Here is a 13,492-nt window from a genome sequence, read left to right as displayed (position 1 = left end):
CATCAAGGAGGGTGCATTGCTACATAGCACACTTGGTATTTAGGTCAGTGGCATAACATACACAGGGTCATTAATTAATTACATATGATATTACTGTCAGGGATGGGCCCAACCCTTTGAGTGTTAAGAAAGACTTAAAGGTGGGGATAAGCCCAGTTCTGACATGTGTCAGTGCCAAGCCAGTCTGAGTGAGTCACGAGTGAGCCCAATATGTTCTCTCAGACCACTGAGGTCTACTCAGTACCTTTTTACCCAAAGCACCTCAACGCAAAACACTTCAAGCAGGATCCCTCTCCTTGAACCACTTGTCTTCACATGACACTGGGAGATGTGGCCCCTTGTTGCTCACTCAGTCCTGTTTTATTACAAGGAGAGGCTGGGATAGAGGCAAAGCCAAGCTGGTGGGCAGCTGTGAAACTGGGCCAGTAGCCATGGCCCAGTGAGCCCCAGGAAGAAGGGGCGTGGGGTGCACTCAGATTCTGGGTGCAGACTCCCATGACCCCAATAGTCATGCTCCTCTGTAGAGAGAATGGGGGTCAGACAGTAAGTTGATTTTGAATTTTTCTCAAAGATGAGTAGATTTATTGAGGGCATGATTTATTTTTAGCCCCCCCTTTTTTTTTTGCATCATACTATACTCTGGTGATTTTTTTGTTCATTTTGCCTAAACTGAACAGAGTTGCTTTGCATATATATACACTGTCCCACTTTGACAAAATGATCCCTGTCATCTCCATAGGAGGATTTCAGTGGAGGCCTGAATTCCAGGCCTGGATATGGATTTTGAGGCTGACTTTTGACACTGGACATGCCATAAAACCTGAGAAAACCATTTTTGAATAAGTAGTAATCTCTAATTTGGATAAATCATTCTGTTTTTTAGAGCATGGTTCTGAAAATGATCATTTCCATTGAATATATTTCTTCTCAAGTTAGAATGAATAATCTATGTTTTCATCAGGCTAGCTTTTTTTTTTTTCCCTTTCCAAATTTATTCTCTGCCCTGCCCTGTGTAGATAGTCCTCATGATACTGCCAATGCCAGAGTGAGTGCAAAGGAAGAGGAGAGGAAACCTCTCAACTGTTTTACATTGCTTGTGTCTTAATTACTTTGAGCATCAAAGAAGGGACATTTTGATGAGTTTTATCTTTTCTTTAATGCTAGCAATGTGGCTTTCTCAGAGACAAATGATCTGGGTTTTCTGGGCTTCTTTTTCCTCCTGTATAAAATAAAGGGGGTGGGCTAGATGTTTTCTAAGGTCCAATTTACCTCTGACTTTGTGACCTAAGAAATGGCTTTTTAGTGAAAATGCCAGAAAAGGGTGGAGCCTTCAGGCATGTCATCCTGGTGACAAGTATGTATGGAACAAAAAGTTCTGGATCAGTAATCAAAGTTCTTGTATAAACTACCAGCGGGACCTCCCTTAACCACTCCAAAGCTTTAGCTGTGAAAGCTGTAAATGGGGTTATGTTGATCTGAAGAATTGTATATGAAAGTGCTTTGAAAATAAAATCATATACAAGAATCAGAGGAGGAACGGTCCAAGATGGAGGATAAACACTGTGCTTGCCTCATCCCATGAACACATCAAAATTACAACTAAATTATAGAACCAACCTGGAGAACAATCTGAAATCTAGCTAAACAGAACTTTTATAACTAAGGATATAAAGAAGCCATGTCAGACTGGTAGGAATGGAGATGTGAAAAGGCTGGTCCCACACCCACCTGTGGTGGTTGAAAACTGGGAGAGATATCTCCGTCACAGAGGTTCCCAAAGACGAGCAAGGTACCGCAGTCCCCCACACCAGGCTGCCCAGCTCGGGAGTACTGGTGCAGGGAAGAGAATCCATCACAACTTCTGGCTGTTGAAAACGGGGGATTCTGACCATCTGGGTAGGACAGAAGGCTGCGGGAAACCCGGATATCCTCTTAAAGGGCCAGCACAGGCACTCACCTTGGGCTCCAGAGGAGGAACAGTGACTCTGGGGGCATCGGAGACATGAGGAGAGACTGAGTCGTGTAACTTCGGGGAGAGAGCTGGAGGGGCAGCCCCCATATTTCCTGTGTGGGGCCCTTCCCCAATGCAGCCAGCAGGCAGGCACCATCTTTTCTGTGTTGAGCCCACCCTCACAGGCCAAATCTGAATCTGATTGGCGTGTTGAGCTCTGCTGCTCCACCCTGCTAAGTCACTGAGACCCTGCCTCACCCAACTTGCATAATTGCAGGAGGCTCTATCAGGGACTGAACCTTACTACAGGAGCTGGCAGGTGGCAGCCATCCTCAATTCATAGTGTAGCCTCTCCTACACACCTCCAGTTACAATACAGGGAGCGACCAACTGTGGATCACTTTGTAGCAGCTACCAGGTATTCCCCAGCCAGTCACAAGCAGTGGCTAACCTGGACCGGCACTGGCGCCCCTCCCAAAGGCCCCAGAACCAACATACGTGGAGGTTGTCTTCAGACCACCCACAGCAGAGCACCACCCAATTAGCCCCACAAGTGGCACACACAAGGCAGTCTCAAGAATAACCAGAGCCCCTTGGGACAAATCCTGCTCCATGGGGTAAACCTTCTGCACAGCAGCCCATAAACTGTGGATATGGCCAAACTCCACAGTCAGTTAGCCTGAGGGTCAATACTACCCACTGACATGCCAACAGCAATCAAGGCTCAATTATAACAGGAGGGCACACACAACTCAACAAGGGACACTCCTGGAGCACGCAGTTCAGGTGACCAGGGAGATTGTTTCACTGGGCCCCACAGGACTCCTACTACATAAAGCCACCCCGCCAAGACTGGGAGACATAGCAGCTCTACCTAGTACATAAAAACAAACACAAAGAGGCAGCCAAAATGAGGAAACAAAGAAATATGTCCCAAATGCAATAACAGGAGAAAACTCCAGAAAAAGAACTAAATAAAATGGAGGCAAGCAACCTACCAGATATAGAGTTCAAAACAGTGGTTATAAGGATGCTCAAGGAACTTAGTGAGAACTACAACAGAGATAGCAAGCATAAAGGAGGACACAGAAACCATAAAAAAGAACAAGTCAGAAGTGAACAATACAATAACTGAAATAAAGAATGCACTAGAAGGAATCACCAGCAGACTAGATGAAGCAGAGGATCAAATCAGCGATTTGGAAGACAAGGTAGCAGAAAACACCAAGTCAGAACAGCAAAAGGGAAAAAGAATCTAAAAAAATGAGGATAGTTTGAGACCTGTTGGACAACATCAAGCATAACAATAATTGCATCATAGGGGTACCAGAAGGAGACGAGAGAAAGCAAGGGATTAAAAACCTATTTGAAGAAATAATGACTGAAAACTTCCCTAATCTGGTGAAGGAAACAGACATACAAGTCCAGGAAGCACAGAGCGTCCCAAACAACATGAACCCAAACAGGCCCAAATCAAGACACATTATAATTAGAATGGCAAAGGTTAAAGACAGAGAGTCCTAAAAGCAGCAAGAGAAAGGCAACTAGTAACTTACAAGGGAGCTCCCACAAGATTGTCAGCTGATTTCTCAGCAGAAACTTCGCAGGCCAGAAGGGATTGGCAGGAAATATAATATGAACAATAAAAGGGCAATAACTCCATGTCTATCAATAATTACTTTTAATGTAAATGGATTAAATGCTCTGATCAAAAAGATCGAGTAGCCAAATGGGTAAGAAAACAAAACACTTACATATGCTGCCTATAAGAGACTCACTCCAGTTTGAAAGACACACACAGACTGAAATCAAAGGAATGAAAAGAGTTATTTCATGAAAATGGAAATGGAAAAAAAAAAAAAAAGCTGGAGTAGCAATACTTATACCAGACAAAATAGACTTTAAAACAAAGGCTATAACAAGAGACAAAGAAGGACCCAGTAATCCCACTTCTGGGTATTTATCTGAAGAAACCCAAAACACTACTTTGAGGGGATGTGTGCATCCATATGTTCACTGCAACATTATTTACAATGGCCAAAATGAGGCAGCCTGGCTGTCTGATGATGGAAGAATGGATAAAGAGGAGGTGGTACATATATACAATGGAATATTGCTTGGCCATGGAAGGGAATGTGTTCTTGCCATCTGCAGTGGCATGGATGGACCTGGAGGGTATTGTACTGCTGAGTGGAGTGTCAGACAGAGAAAGACAGATGTAATGTGATTTTACTTATATGTGGAATCTAAAGAACAAAGTAAACAAACACAAAACAGAAACACACTCATAGATACAAAGGACGTTTTGATGGCTGCCAAATGAGAGAGGAGTTTAGGGGTTGGGTGAAAAAAAGGTAAGGGATTAAGAAGTACAAATTGGTTGTTACAAAGCAGTCATGGGGATGTAGGATATAGCATAAGGAATACAGTCAATAATATTATAATAACTATGTATGGTGTCAGAAGGGTACTAGATTTATCGGGGTGATACATGGGAGGGGTTTGAGGGACAGGGTGAAAAAGGTGAAGGGATTAAGTACAAATTCATAGTTACAAAATAGTCATGGGGATGTAAAGTACAGCATAGGGACTATAGTTAATAATATGGTAATAACTATGTATAGTGCCAGGTGAGTGGTAGACTAATCAGGGGAATCACTTTTTAAATTATATAAATATCTAACCACTATGCTGTACACCTGAAATTAACACAATATTGAATGTTAACTATTTGAAAAATAAAAAAAGTGGGGAAAAAGGCGAAGGGGAATAAGAGGTCCAAATCCTCAGGTATAAAAAAAGTAAGTCTTGGAGGTAATGTACAGCATGGGAAATATAGTCAATATTATTGTGATAGCGTGGTACAGTGTCAGATGGTTACTGGACTTATAGTGATCATTTTTTTAAGTATATAAATGTTGAACAACTATGGTGTATACCTAAAACTAATATAATGTTGTATATTAGCTGTATTTTTAAATAAAAATCTTTTTTAAAAAAAGAATCAGGGATTGCTATTAGAAAAATAGCAAATAGCCTCCCTCAAGTCATTTCTCAGCCTCTGGATTTTAGGTCTCTAATTGGCTTAAGATATAGTTACATACAGATCCTGCCCCATAGAACTTCAGCAACTGCAATGGAATTAAAATAACAAGACAATAGTAATTTGCTAATGGGAAAACCATGAATCTAAAAGCTAAGAGTAACTGCTGACAATGAAGGCCTGATATGAAAGACATTTTAGAAATCGCACTGATTTTGTAACATCAAATTAAAGTTAGAACTTTTTATATTAAAAAAAAAATCAGAACCTGTTTTCCAGTAGATTCCAGTAAAGAATACTCCAGGCTAAAGTCATGATGCTTTATATTCATGCTTTAGTCCTGCTCCCAAGTTGCTATGCAAGCTTAGAAAAATGGCTGAACCTCTGAGGTCAAGTTCTCCCAATTAAAATGTGGATTAATATAATAACATGCTTAGAGTTTTCAGTATCTCACTCCTAGTAGATCAGTTAATTTATTAAGCACGTTTATGAAAGTGCTGTAGGTATTTCAGATAAAAGTTACCATAATATAGCCAAGGTACCACATCTGATTTTCCATACCTGGTGTGCCCTACATGTTATTTGTAAATAAAATCTTATAAATGTGTTAGGAAAGAGATATAAAATGCCTTTATAAAGTGAAGGATCCTTTTTAAACCCCAAAATTGGGTTATCATGCAAGTCTATGTTTTCAAAACCAGATTTTCTGAAAGCACAGTCTATCTGTGGTACCGTTTACATTACACACACAGAGCTATTCAGAGAGGTTAGTGATAAGAGCTATCTTAATGTAAGTATGACATTTTAAGAGCCCCAATCATGTCACTGATCCAGAACCTAACAGAAAACTTTAACTTTGGAAATACTTGTGTTTCCCTAGAAACGTCAAAATATAGGATGTTAAAGAATAACCAGGAGTCACAAACAAGCTGGAGTGTTTCAAGGTCACTTTCAATGTCTATCATTTCACTATGAAAAATATAATAAATTCATTGTATAGATGAAAATGACATTTATATTATTCAAATATTTATTTCCTGTTGCAGAAGAAACCATCAAGGGAAAATGCTTTTTAAGGTATCATTAACATAATTCACCCCAAGAATAGAATAAGGTTTTTAAATAAGAATAAGATTCAAAAATAGTGGGTGATACACACGCACACGCACTTGCACACGCGCACATACACACACACACACACACACACACACACACAAACACAATCTTTTTATCTTTCCTGATTTAACAAAAAAATGTTCTGGAGAAACTGTAGACCTGATGGAAAAATCTGGTAATCTTTCTTTCTTTGATTTTCTGCAGCTCTTACTGTCTGTATGAATCATTTGGCATGAGTGAGTTATGTTGTATCTTTTCATGCATGCAGTTCTTGTCTGTACAACTAGAAAGTGAGCTTCTGGAAGAAAGTTCCCTGTGGCACTAAGCCCAACGTCTTGACATAGCCTGGGTGCCTGAATCATGGGTTGATGCGTACATTTGCATGGAGGAGCCCGGTGAGATACACTTAAAATCTTTATTCATTGATTTACAAAATGTACAATATTTACAAAATTTAGGCATTAATCCCATATGGACATGAATGCTGTGGGGAGTCTAAAAATAAATAAGTAGTACATAGGTTCATATACACATTGCGGCTCTGTGCACTTCAAGCCGTCACCGATGGTGGGATTTAATGCAAGATTTAATGTGGTAGGAAAGTCAGGTGGATGACCCATCCCAGGCCTTCCACATGAATGAATGACAATGCCGTGGCTCCTTGAGGCTGGGGATGGTGAGCAAACCACTTTCTTTAGAGAATAAAACACCAGCCATTTTGACAGGCATAAAAGGGTGCAGGCAACCACATCTGTGTGCAGTTTGCAGTGACCCCCCTGGGGTGGCAGATGACAGCACTGAACACCTGGTCCCTGCACACCAGCCAGGGAGGCTTTGCAGTACATACTTTCTCGTTAAGAACCAACATTTGGACTTTGTCTCTTATTCAAATTGCATGCAGTATTTGGATGGTGTCCGTGGAGAGTGCTCATGCACAAAAATGTCTGGGTAGATATGTACAGCATCAAATTTTCATTGTCTTATACCATCTTTAGAGGCAGGATCAACCTGTCTCCTCTTCTAGCAAGAGGAATGAATGAAACCATACCTTCACCCCTCCCCCAAAGAAAAACCATCTGGGGATACATGCAAATGACATCCTGCCGAGGCAGGACTAGACGAACTCCACATGATTGGGGGACAAGTTCCCATGAAGCCCATACAGGTGGTAATTCCACCTTCCCTTCCTCCTCATTCCTGCCTCATCCAATATAGTCGGAAGGGAAAGATTTCACGCTCTTGCGCTTCTTAGAGCCTTGGTACCTTCATCTGTAAAGTGTAAATACTAGTAATATTCCTTCCATGGTTCTTACAGGAATTATACCATCTAACTTATGTAAAGTGCTTAGCATAGTGCCTGGCACATAAGAGGTGCTTAATAAATGTCTTGCTTTCTCTCCCTCTTCTTCCCCACCCCAATTATAAGTAACTTACGGATAAGCCTGCCAAACTCTGATTTAAGGCCATTTGATGCAATTTAGATCATTGTGTATCAGAGTTACCACTGTCAGTTCCTATTGGTCCCTGAGGAGGTCTCATTTTATGAGCCAGAGACATTTTCCTGTCAGGGCGGATGGACCCTGACAACACTGTCCTCTGTATCAGCAGTGGCTCCAACACATTCGATGCAAAAACGCCGAGAACCCTGCAGAGAAACTTGTACCAGCGATTGTCACCACCCAAATACTTCTGGAAACACACCACTGAGGAAACCATGAGCAAAAACCTTGAGGCCAACACATTACTCGTGCTCACAACATAAGTAACTTTTTTCAACACTGGTGCCAGTATTATACATACATATATTACAAGCTCTACCACTGTTGAAAAATAAGTATTCTAATTTGATCGTTTTGTTCAGAATAAAGAATCTTTTATAATATATTTTAGTTTCTAGTTATGCCATACAAAAATAAATATTGTATAAATGATTTACAAGGAAGAAGAAAGAATTGTAACTTGGGGTGCCAAAAATATAGGAAGGACAGTGAAACTTTTACCATCTACTTCCAAAGTAATCATCTAAAAGAAATAACTTCTCACTGGGTCTCCTTACTAGTCTCACTATCACCCCCACTGGTCCACCTACTCTCATCCTAGGATATTGCATCTTCTTTCCCTATTAATCTCCAGGCAACTTAATGCAGCACCTTCTCCCTAAAGTCACTGGGGATTTGAAAGAGGAAGCACACGGAGGGCTCTTGGGCAGCGTAAGGAGGAAGATCCGGCCACTTACTGGAGCCCCCCAGTGAAGTAGGATTCCTCCACACATTCTCCTTCTTTTCATTTTGAAATCCTCTCTCTGTTTCTCTCTCTGTAAATTAGCTATGTCTGAATAGAAGCCCATGACTGGAGAAAATAACCCCGTCCTGCTTAGGACACCTTGAACACCCATTAGTCCAGGTAGAATCCATGATCTTATGGAGTATACTAGGTGCTGAATTAAGCCCAATCTCACCAGTTACATGAAGGGATAAACAGCCACTCTATTGATGCTAGTTCTGCAGCCACCCCTGCCCCATACACCAATCTTTCATGACTGCCTTTTTATTTCCCACACAGAGCAGAGGGAATATGATTCCCACCACTGGAAGCAGAATGTTGGAAAAATTAAATTGAACAAATTTCTTACTACCCTTCTAGGGAATTAATACCTCCAAGGAAATAGTCCATTGATTTTGCAATCAAAGATTTAAAATTCTGAAGCTGTCAGTGAATTCATGATTCTATTTAAAACCAGTGGTCATTTACCTTTCTCCAGAAAAACATACAACCATTCATGTCCCTATAACATACTGCCTAACATCTCAGAGGGTCCTAGGACCTCCTGTGGCTCCTGCATGTATTCCAAATTAAGAGCCCCAGATCTCAACAAATGCAGAGCTATTTCTTGGAGTGAAAACAAAGGTTTGTGGTATAAAACTCAGGGTCTGTTTTAGGGGCAGGCTGGCTTTGATGAGGTCTTGGAGTTCAAATGACTACAACTGAAGCAATGCTTGTTCCTCATGGTAAGTGGAAATGCTTGGCCGTGAAGATATCCTCGTGTTGTGGTTTCACATGTGTAAGTATTGTCAGGCCAACAACTCATGCATGACTGTGGACCGTCAAAGTCCCCACGGATCACTACTCCACGTCGTGACTTGGAGCTGCTATAGTGTGAGTCCCAACCATACCCACAAGCAGGACACTATCACTGACACGCAGTGTGGGTGCCCACTCGTCTGATTTATGGGTGACGTTGTGGCAAACGTGGCATCGGTTTCATTTCGGGGTAGTGGTAAGTTACAGATATTTCCTTCACAACAGGAAGTACACACCTGAAAGAAAGGAAGAGAAAAGAAAATGATGAGGAGCTGGCAGGTCTTGGCAAGAGGCAGGAGGAGACACCAACCCTGCATTTAAGGCCAGGGGGGTGGGGGGAATGAAATTTCACTGGGAAGCAACATGGTCAAAATTAAAGCCCCCAACCACGCTTCAAGGGACATGGGTTCTGCTTTGGACGTCCCACCATGTGATTATTGCAGTTTTACAACCTTACTAGGTCTCAGCTACTCCATCTGTGAAGTGGGGATTACCTCTCTCAAAAAGGCTCTTTCTGAATACTTGAGGAAACTGTTAAGAGGGCCACTTTCACTTGCCAAATCCTCACAATGAAAGGGAAGTGGCAACAACCCAGATAATTTCAATATTTACTTTCATTAGAGCTGTCTGCATAATTCTCTCCATCCTCATGGGTGAGTTAAGATTGGAAGGGTTTTCATTTATGCAATTATTCCTGCTTTATACAGCTTTATGTGTGGATCATAAGAAAGAAATAAACCCAAAGAATTATTGACAGAAATTATTTGAGGTCATGGCTACACTAAGTACAGACCAGCAGTTTCAGCATCAACTGGGAACTTGTTAGAAATACAGAGTCTCAAGTTCGCCCAGAACTTAGTGAATGAGAATCTGCATTTTAACAAGATCCCCAAGTGATTCACATGCACAGTAGTGTTTGAAGCCTCTACGATGGTTAATATCCTCCAGTCACTATCCTCCAGAGGTTTCAAGCTGGTCACCACTGACATGGGCTAGGAAGGCATTATAAAGTTGGGGAGGTAAAATAGGGCTCAGAAGGGAGTTTGAATTCTGTCTCTATCACTCACTAGCTGTGTGACCTGTGCACATGATATCATTTCTCTGATCTTTAACTTCCTCCTTGGTGAAGAAGCAACAATAATGCCTGAGAACCAAGGCTAACTTGCTTGGGGGTCAGGTAAAACCCTTGGGTTTATCTTTCATATTTCAAACCTAGAGCAAGTAGGTGAATTATACTTTAAAATTTAATTCTGAGCATATTTGACAAGTCTCTTGAAAATTAGGTGTCTATCTTCTTGAGAGAAAGAAACCCCTAGTAACAGTGGTGTTCCATGGTATCTGAATTGGCATTGTCCCCAACCCCAGGAAGGCAGCCTGAGGGGACGAGTGAGCAGCCTCCAAACAAAGGCCAAGGTCTGATAATCAAGCTCATGTGTACAACCAGCTCTGAAGGACCAGCAGGAGAGTCGGGGCATTCTCCACTCTAACCATGAGTCAGGTTGCCTTTCTCTGATTCTTCATATTCTCCTTCAAGGCTGCCCTCGAAGGCGAACCCACAAGGAGATGGTTCTCTCATCACCTACTGAAATGATGTGGGAGCCAATGTATACTTTCTCCAAATCAGCATGCCACAAAAGACATGAGCCCCACTTTACAGAAAGCTCAACCTCCATGGGAATGAATTGTTGGCCGATCTGCAATGCTTTACCATGAGGACATAATTGGTCCCTTGCTCCTCTTCCTTCTGGTAGCTTTATGGCTTTCTTCTGAGTGAAGAAAGGGCTTACAATAATTTTCAATACCCTCCTGGTATTGTGTTTACATCATTTATGCTAGTTATCCTATGAGCTGGTATAAATCTTTTTTCTTTTAGAGCAAACAGGAAAGGGGGCATCTTCTCCTAATGGTATAAATACAGTGAAAAGCCAGCCTACATGGGGAGGTAAGAATTTGCTCATGAGCACTGGCAGACATTTGAGGTGGGAGAAGGCTGACTAGGCTGTACTGGTCACTTGCTTTGTTGCCCAGACCTTGTGGCCTTCCTGCTCAGAGTCTCTGCAGCCAGTGGACAAGCACTCTTCCAGCGGAACACAGCGTTTGGTGACAGAGATGCTATTTCCTGTGACTTCCATCGTGTGCTGAGTGTAGCAGTATCTGGTCTCTGTCAACAGAGGAAAGATGTTTTAATTGCCATAGAAAATATGAGCCCAACCTGCCTGGAAGGGAAACAACAGGAGTGTCAACACTACTAGTCCTGAAAAGATGTAACAGCACCTGGGATGTGTATCGTGCTAGGCTTATGTCCAACCCCAATGATGTTCTTGGAGAGACCCAATTCACTGTGGTGGGAGGAGAGCCCATGGGTCTCTGCCCATCGTATTCCCCATGAACCAAGACCTAGTGGCATCACTCTCTGCCTGTCAACAAGTTTTGCCACTGTATTGATTTTTATTTTTAGGGGAGGAGAGGTTTAGAGGGGTGATTTAAGGTGTGAGAGTCTTAGCAATTTTCAGGAAGATGAAGTGATGAAAAAGTTCAAACAATACGGAGTTAAAGACAAGAAGTTAGGCAGGTAACAAAGATCTTCAAGGAGATACAAGACTATAGCAGAGGTTGGTGTGTGTGTGTGTGTGTGTGTGTGTGTGTGTGTGTGTGTGTGTGTGAAACAGTTCTTCCCAAGTAAGGGAAGAATGATTGAACATAGGCTCATTGTATCTGGAGAAAATGACTTTGTCCAAAAGAAAGAACTTCTTGCCTAGGAGCATAGCTGGATTCTAGAATTCATTACAGAAGAGAACTAAACCAACAATGAAAGTGTACCAAAATCGAGGAGCACCATTCCTTCCTAGCATGATTTCAGGCTTTCCAGGAAGGCAGATGAAGAAAGACACTGATGTGAGTTTCTGGAGGTCTCTCTAAGTCTTAGGAGTCTGACAACTCGAGATTTCTTCCAAAATTCCATGGACAATTTCTTAGTTGTAATTTAAAGAGTAAAGAAAAATGGCTTTGTCATTGTAATTTTTAAGTCCTCCAGGCAGTGTTCAGCTTTCTAAGCCTGGGATTTAGTTCACTATTCCTGCTCCACATTCAGATTGAAAAAGAAAATGAATAATTCTTAAGAAACGTCACTGAGCTGTTTTTCATCCGTATCTTGGACCCAACTTTGTATACGTTATACATTTTGGATATTTAGTGGCTAATGTGGAATTATGACTTTCTAGGATATTTATTAGGCAATAAAAATTCCCCCCACCAGATTCTGTCATAATTTTGGCAGCTATTAACCAAAGTATAATGTCCAAAAAAGAAGGCTGAATAGTTGTAGACGGACAATGAGCTAATACAGACCCCACTGACACATCCTGGGAATCATGAAAATTCAGGGGTTTTAACCTTCTAGATACCCACATGTGACAGGAACCTGAGTGGCCTCCACCTGAGTCTCGCGAAGGGCAGCAACTCTCCCAATGATTATGCTCTTGGTGGGTGTACCTGGACTGAGTCTGTCAAGGCTCTCCCCCAAATGCTGTCCCCACCCTGCACCCTGACCAGAATTTTGTCCATTGGGATCAGGCCAAGGCAGTCCTTAGCTTGCTCAGGATCTTAGAGAGCTCTGTGGGTTGTGGGGTTTTAGAGAGCTCTGTGGGGTCATCCTATGGGCTCATAAGAAATTTGAAGGCATTGTACCAGGCAATATTTCTCCCAAAGCCCTAAAACATTTTAAAATTGGAGGGATTGTTTTAATTTTCATTGGTTCAATGAAGAGGAGATGGCAGCTCTTGTCTGATTTTTTTTTTTTAATGCTTTGACAGGTTTTAACATATGGAGCTAGTGACCTGAGGGATTTACAACATCTTCCAAAGAGGACTGGTTTCATTCTCTGGTGTCAAACTTGGACATTTATGGCCATGATAGGTACACTTTTCCCACCCCACCCCAACTTCAGATATTCAAGAAAGCCATAAAAAAGGAGTGTTATCTTCTATCTCCTTTACACACAGACAACCAGGAACAGCTGACCAGGTTTTATTGCTCCAAATGTAAATCTGAGCAGATAAGATCACATGTTTATGAAATAAGTAATTCAGCACATGGTTTCAGTTTTGGAAATTAGATTTGTCCTCCATGGAGTGAATTATCCTATGTTAGGTAACCCTTAGAATAACAATTGGTGAACCTGATATAACTACCTTTTGTTCACACTTTTATGTCCATAACCAACTCTCTTTTAACTTACTAACTGGAAGCTTAGTCCACTGAATGAAAGTAGAGATAACAACTAATGAATCTTTTTTTTTTTT

General features: G+C 41.6%; 1 protein-coding gene across 2 annotated transcripts in view; it reads right to left on the bottom strand.

Moving 5' to 3' along the window:
• Positions 1-6,511: 6,511 nt before the first annotated feature.
• Positions 6,512-13,492, bottom strand: part of LYPD6 (LY6/PLAUR domain containing 6) — a 128,048-nt gene continuing 121,067 nt past the window's right edge. For both annotated transcript variants that reach the window (XM_019646503.1, XM_019646504.1), the window contains exons 4-5: positions 11,222-11,352; positions 6,512-9,427 (exon numbers count right to left, since the gene is read on the bottom strand). In XM_019646503.1, coding sequence (XP_019502048.1) covers positions 9,260-9,427; positions 11,222-11,352 — 299 coding nt within the window. In that variant the 3' untranslated portion in view covers positions 6,512-9,259. The remainder of the gene's footprint in view (positions 9,428-11,221; positions 11,353-13,492) is intronic.

Source organism: Hipposideros armiger, unplaced genomic scaffold, assembly GCF_001890085.2.
Source record: "Hipposideros armiger isolate ML-2016 unplaced genomic scaffold, ASM189008v1 scaffold_104, whole genome shotgun sequence".
In the NCBI taxonomy this organism is placed as follows: Eukaryota; Metazoa; Chordata; class Mammalia; order Chiroptera; family Hipposideridae; genus Hipposideros; species Hipposideros armiger.
This window is presented reverse-complemented; position numbering and strand designations above follow the sequence as displayed.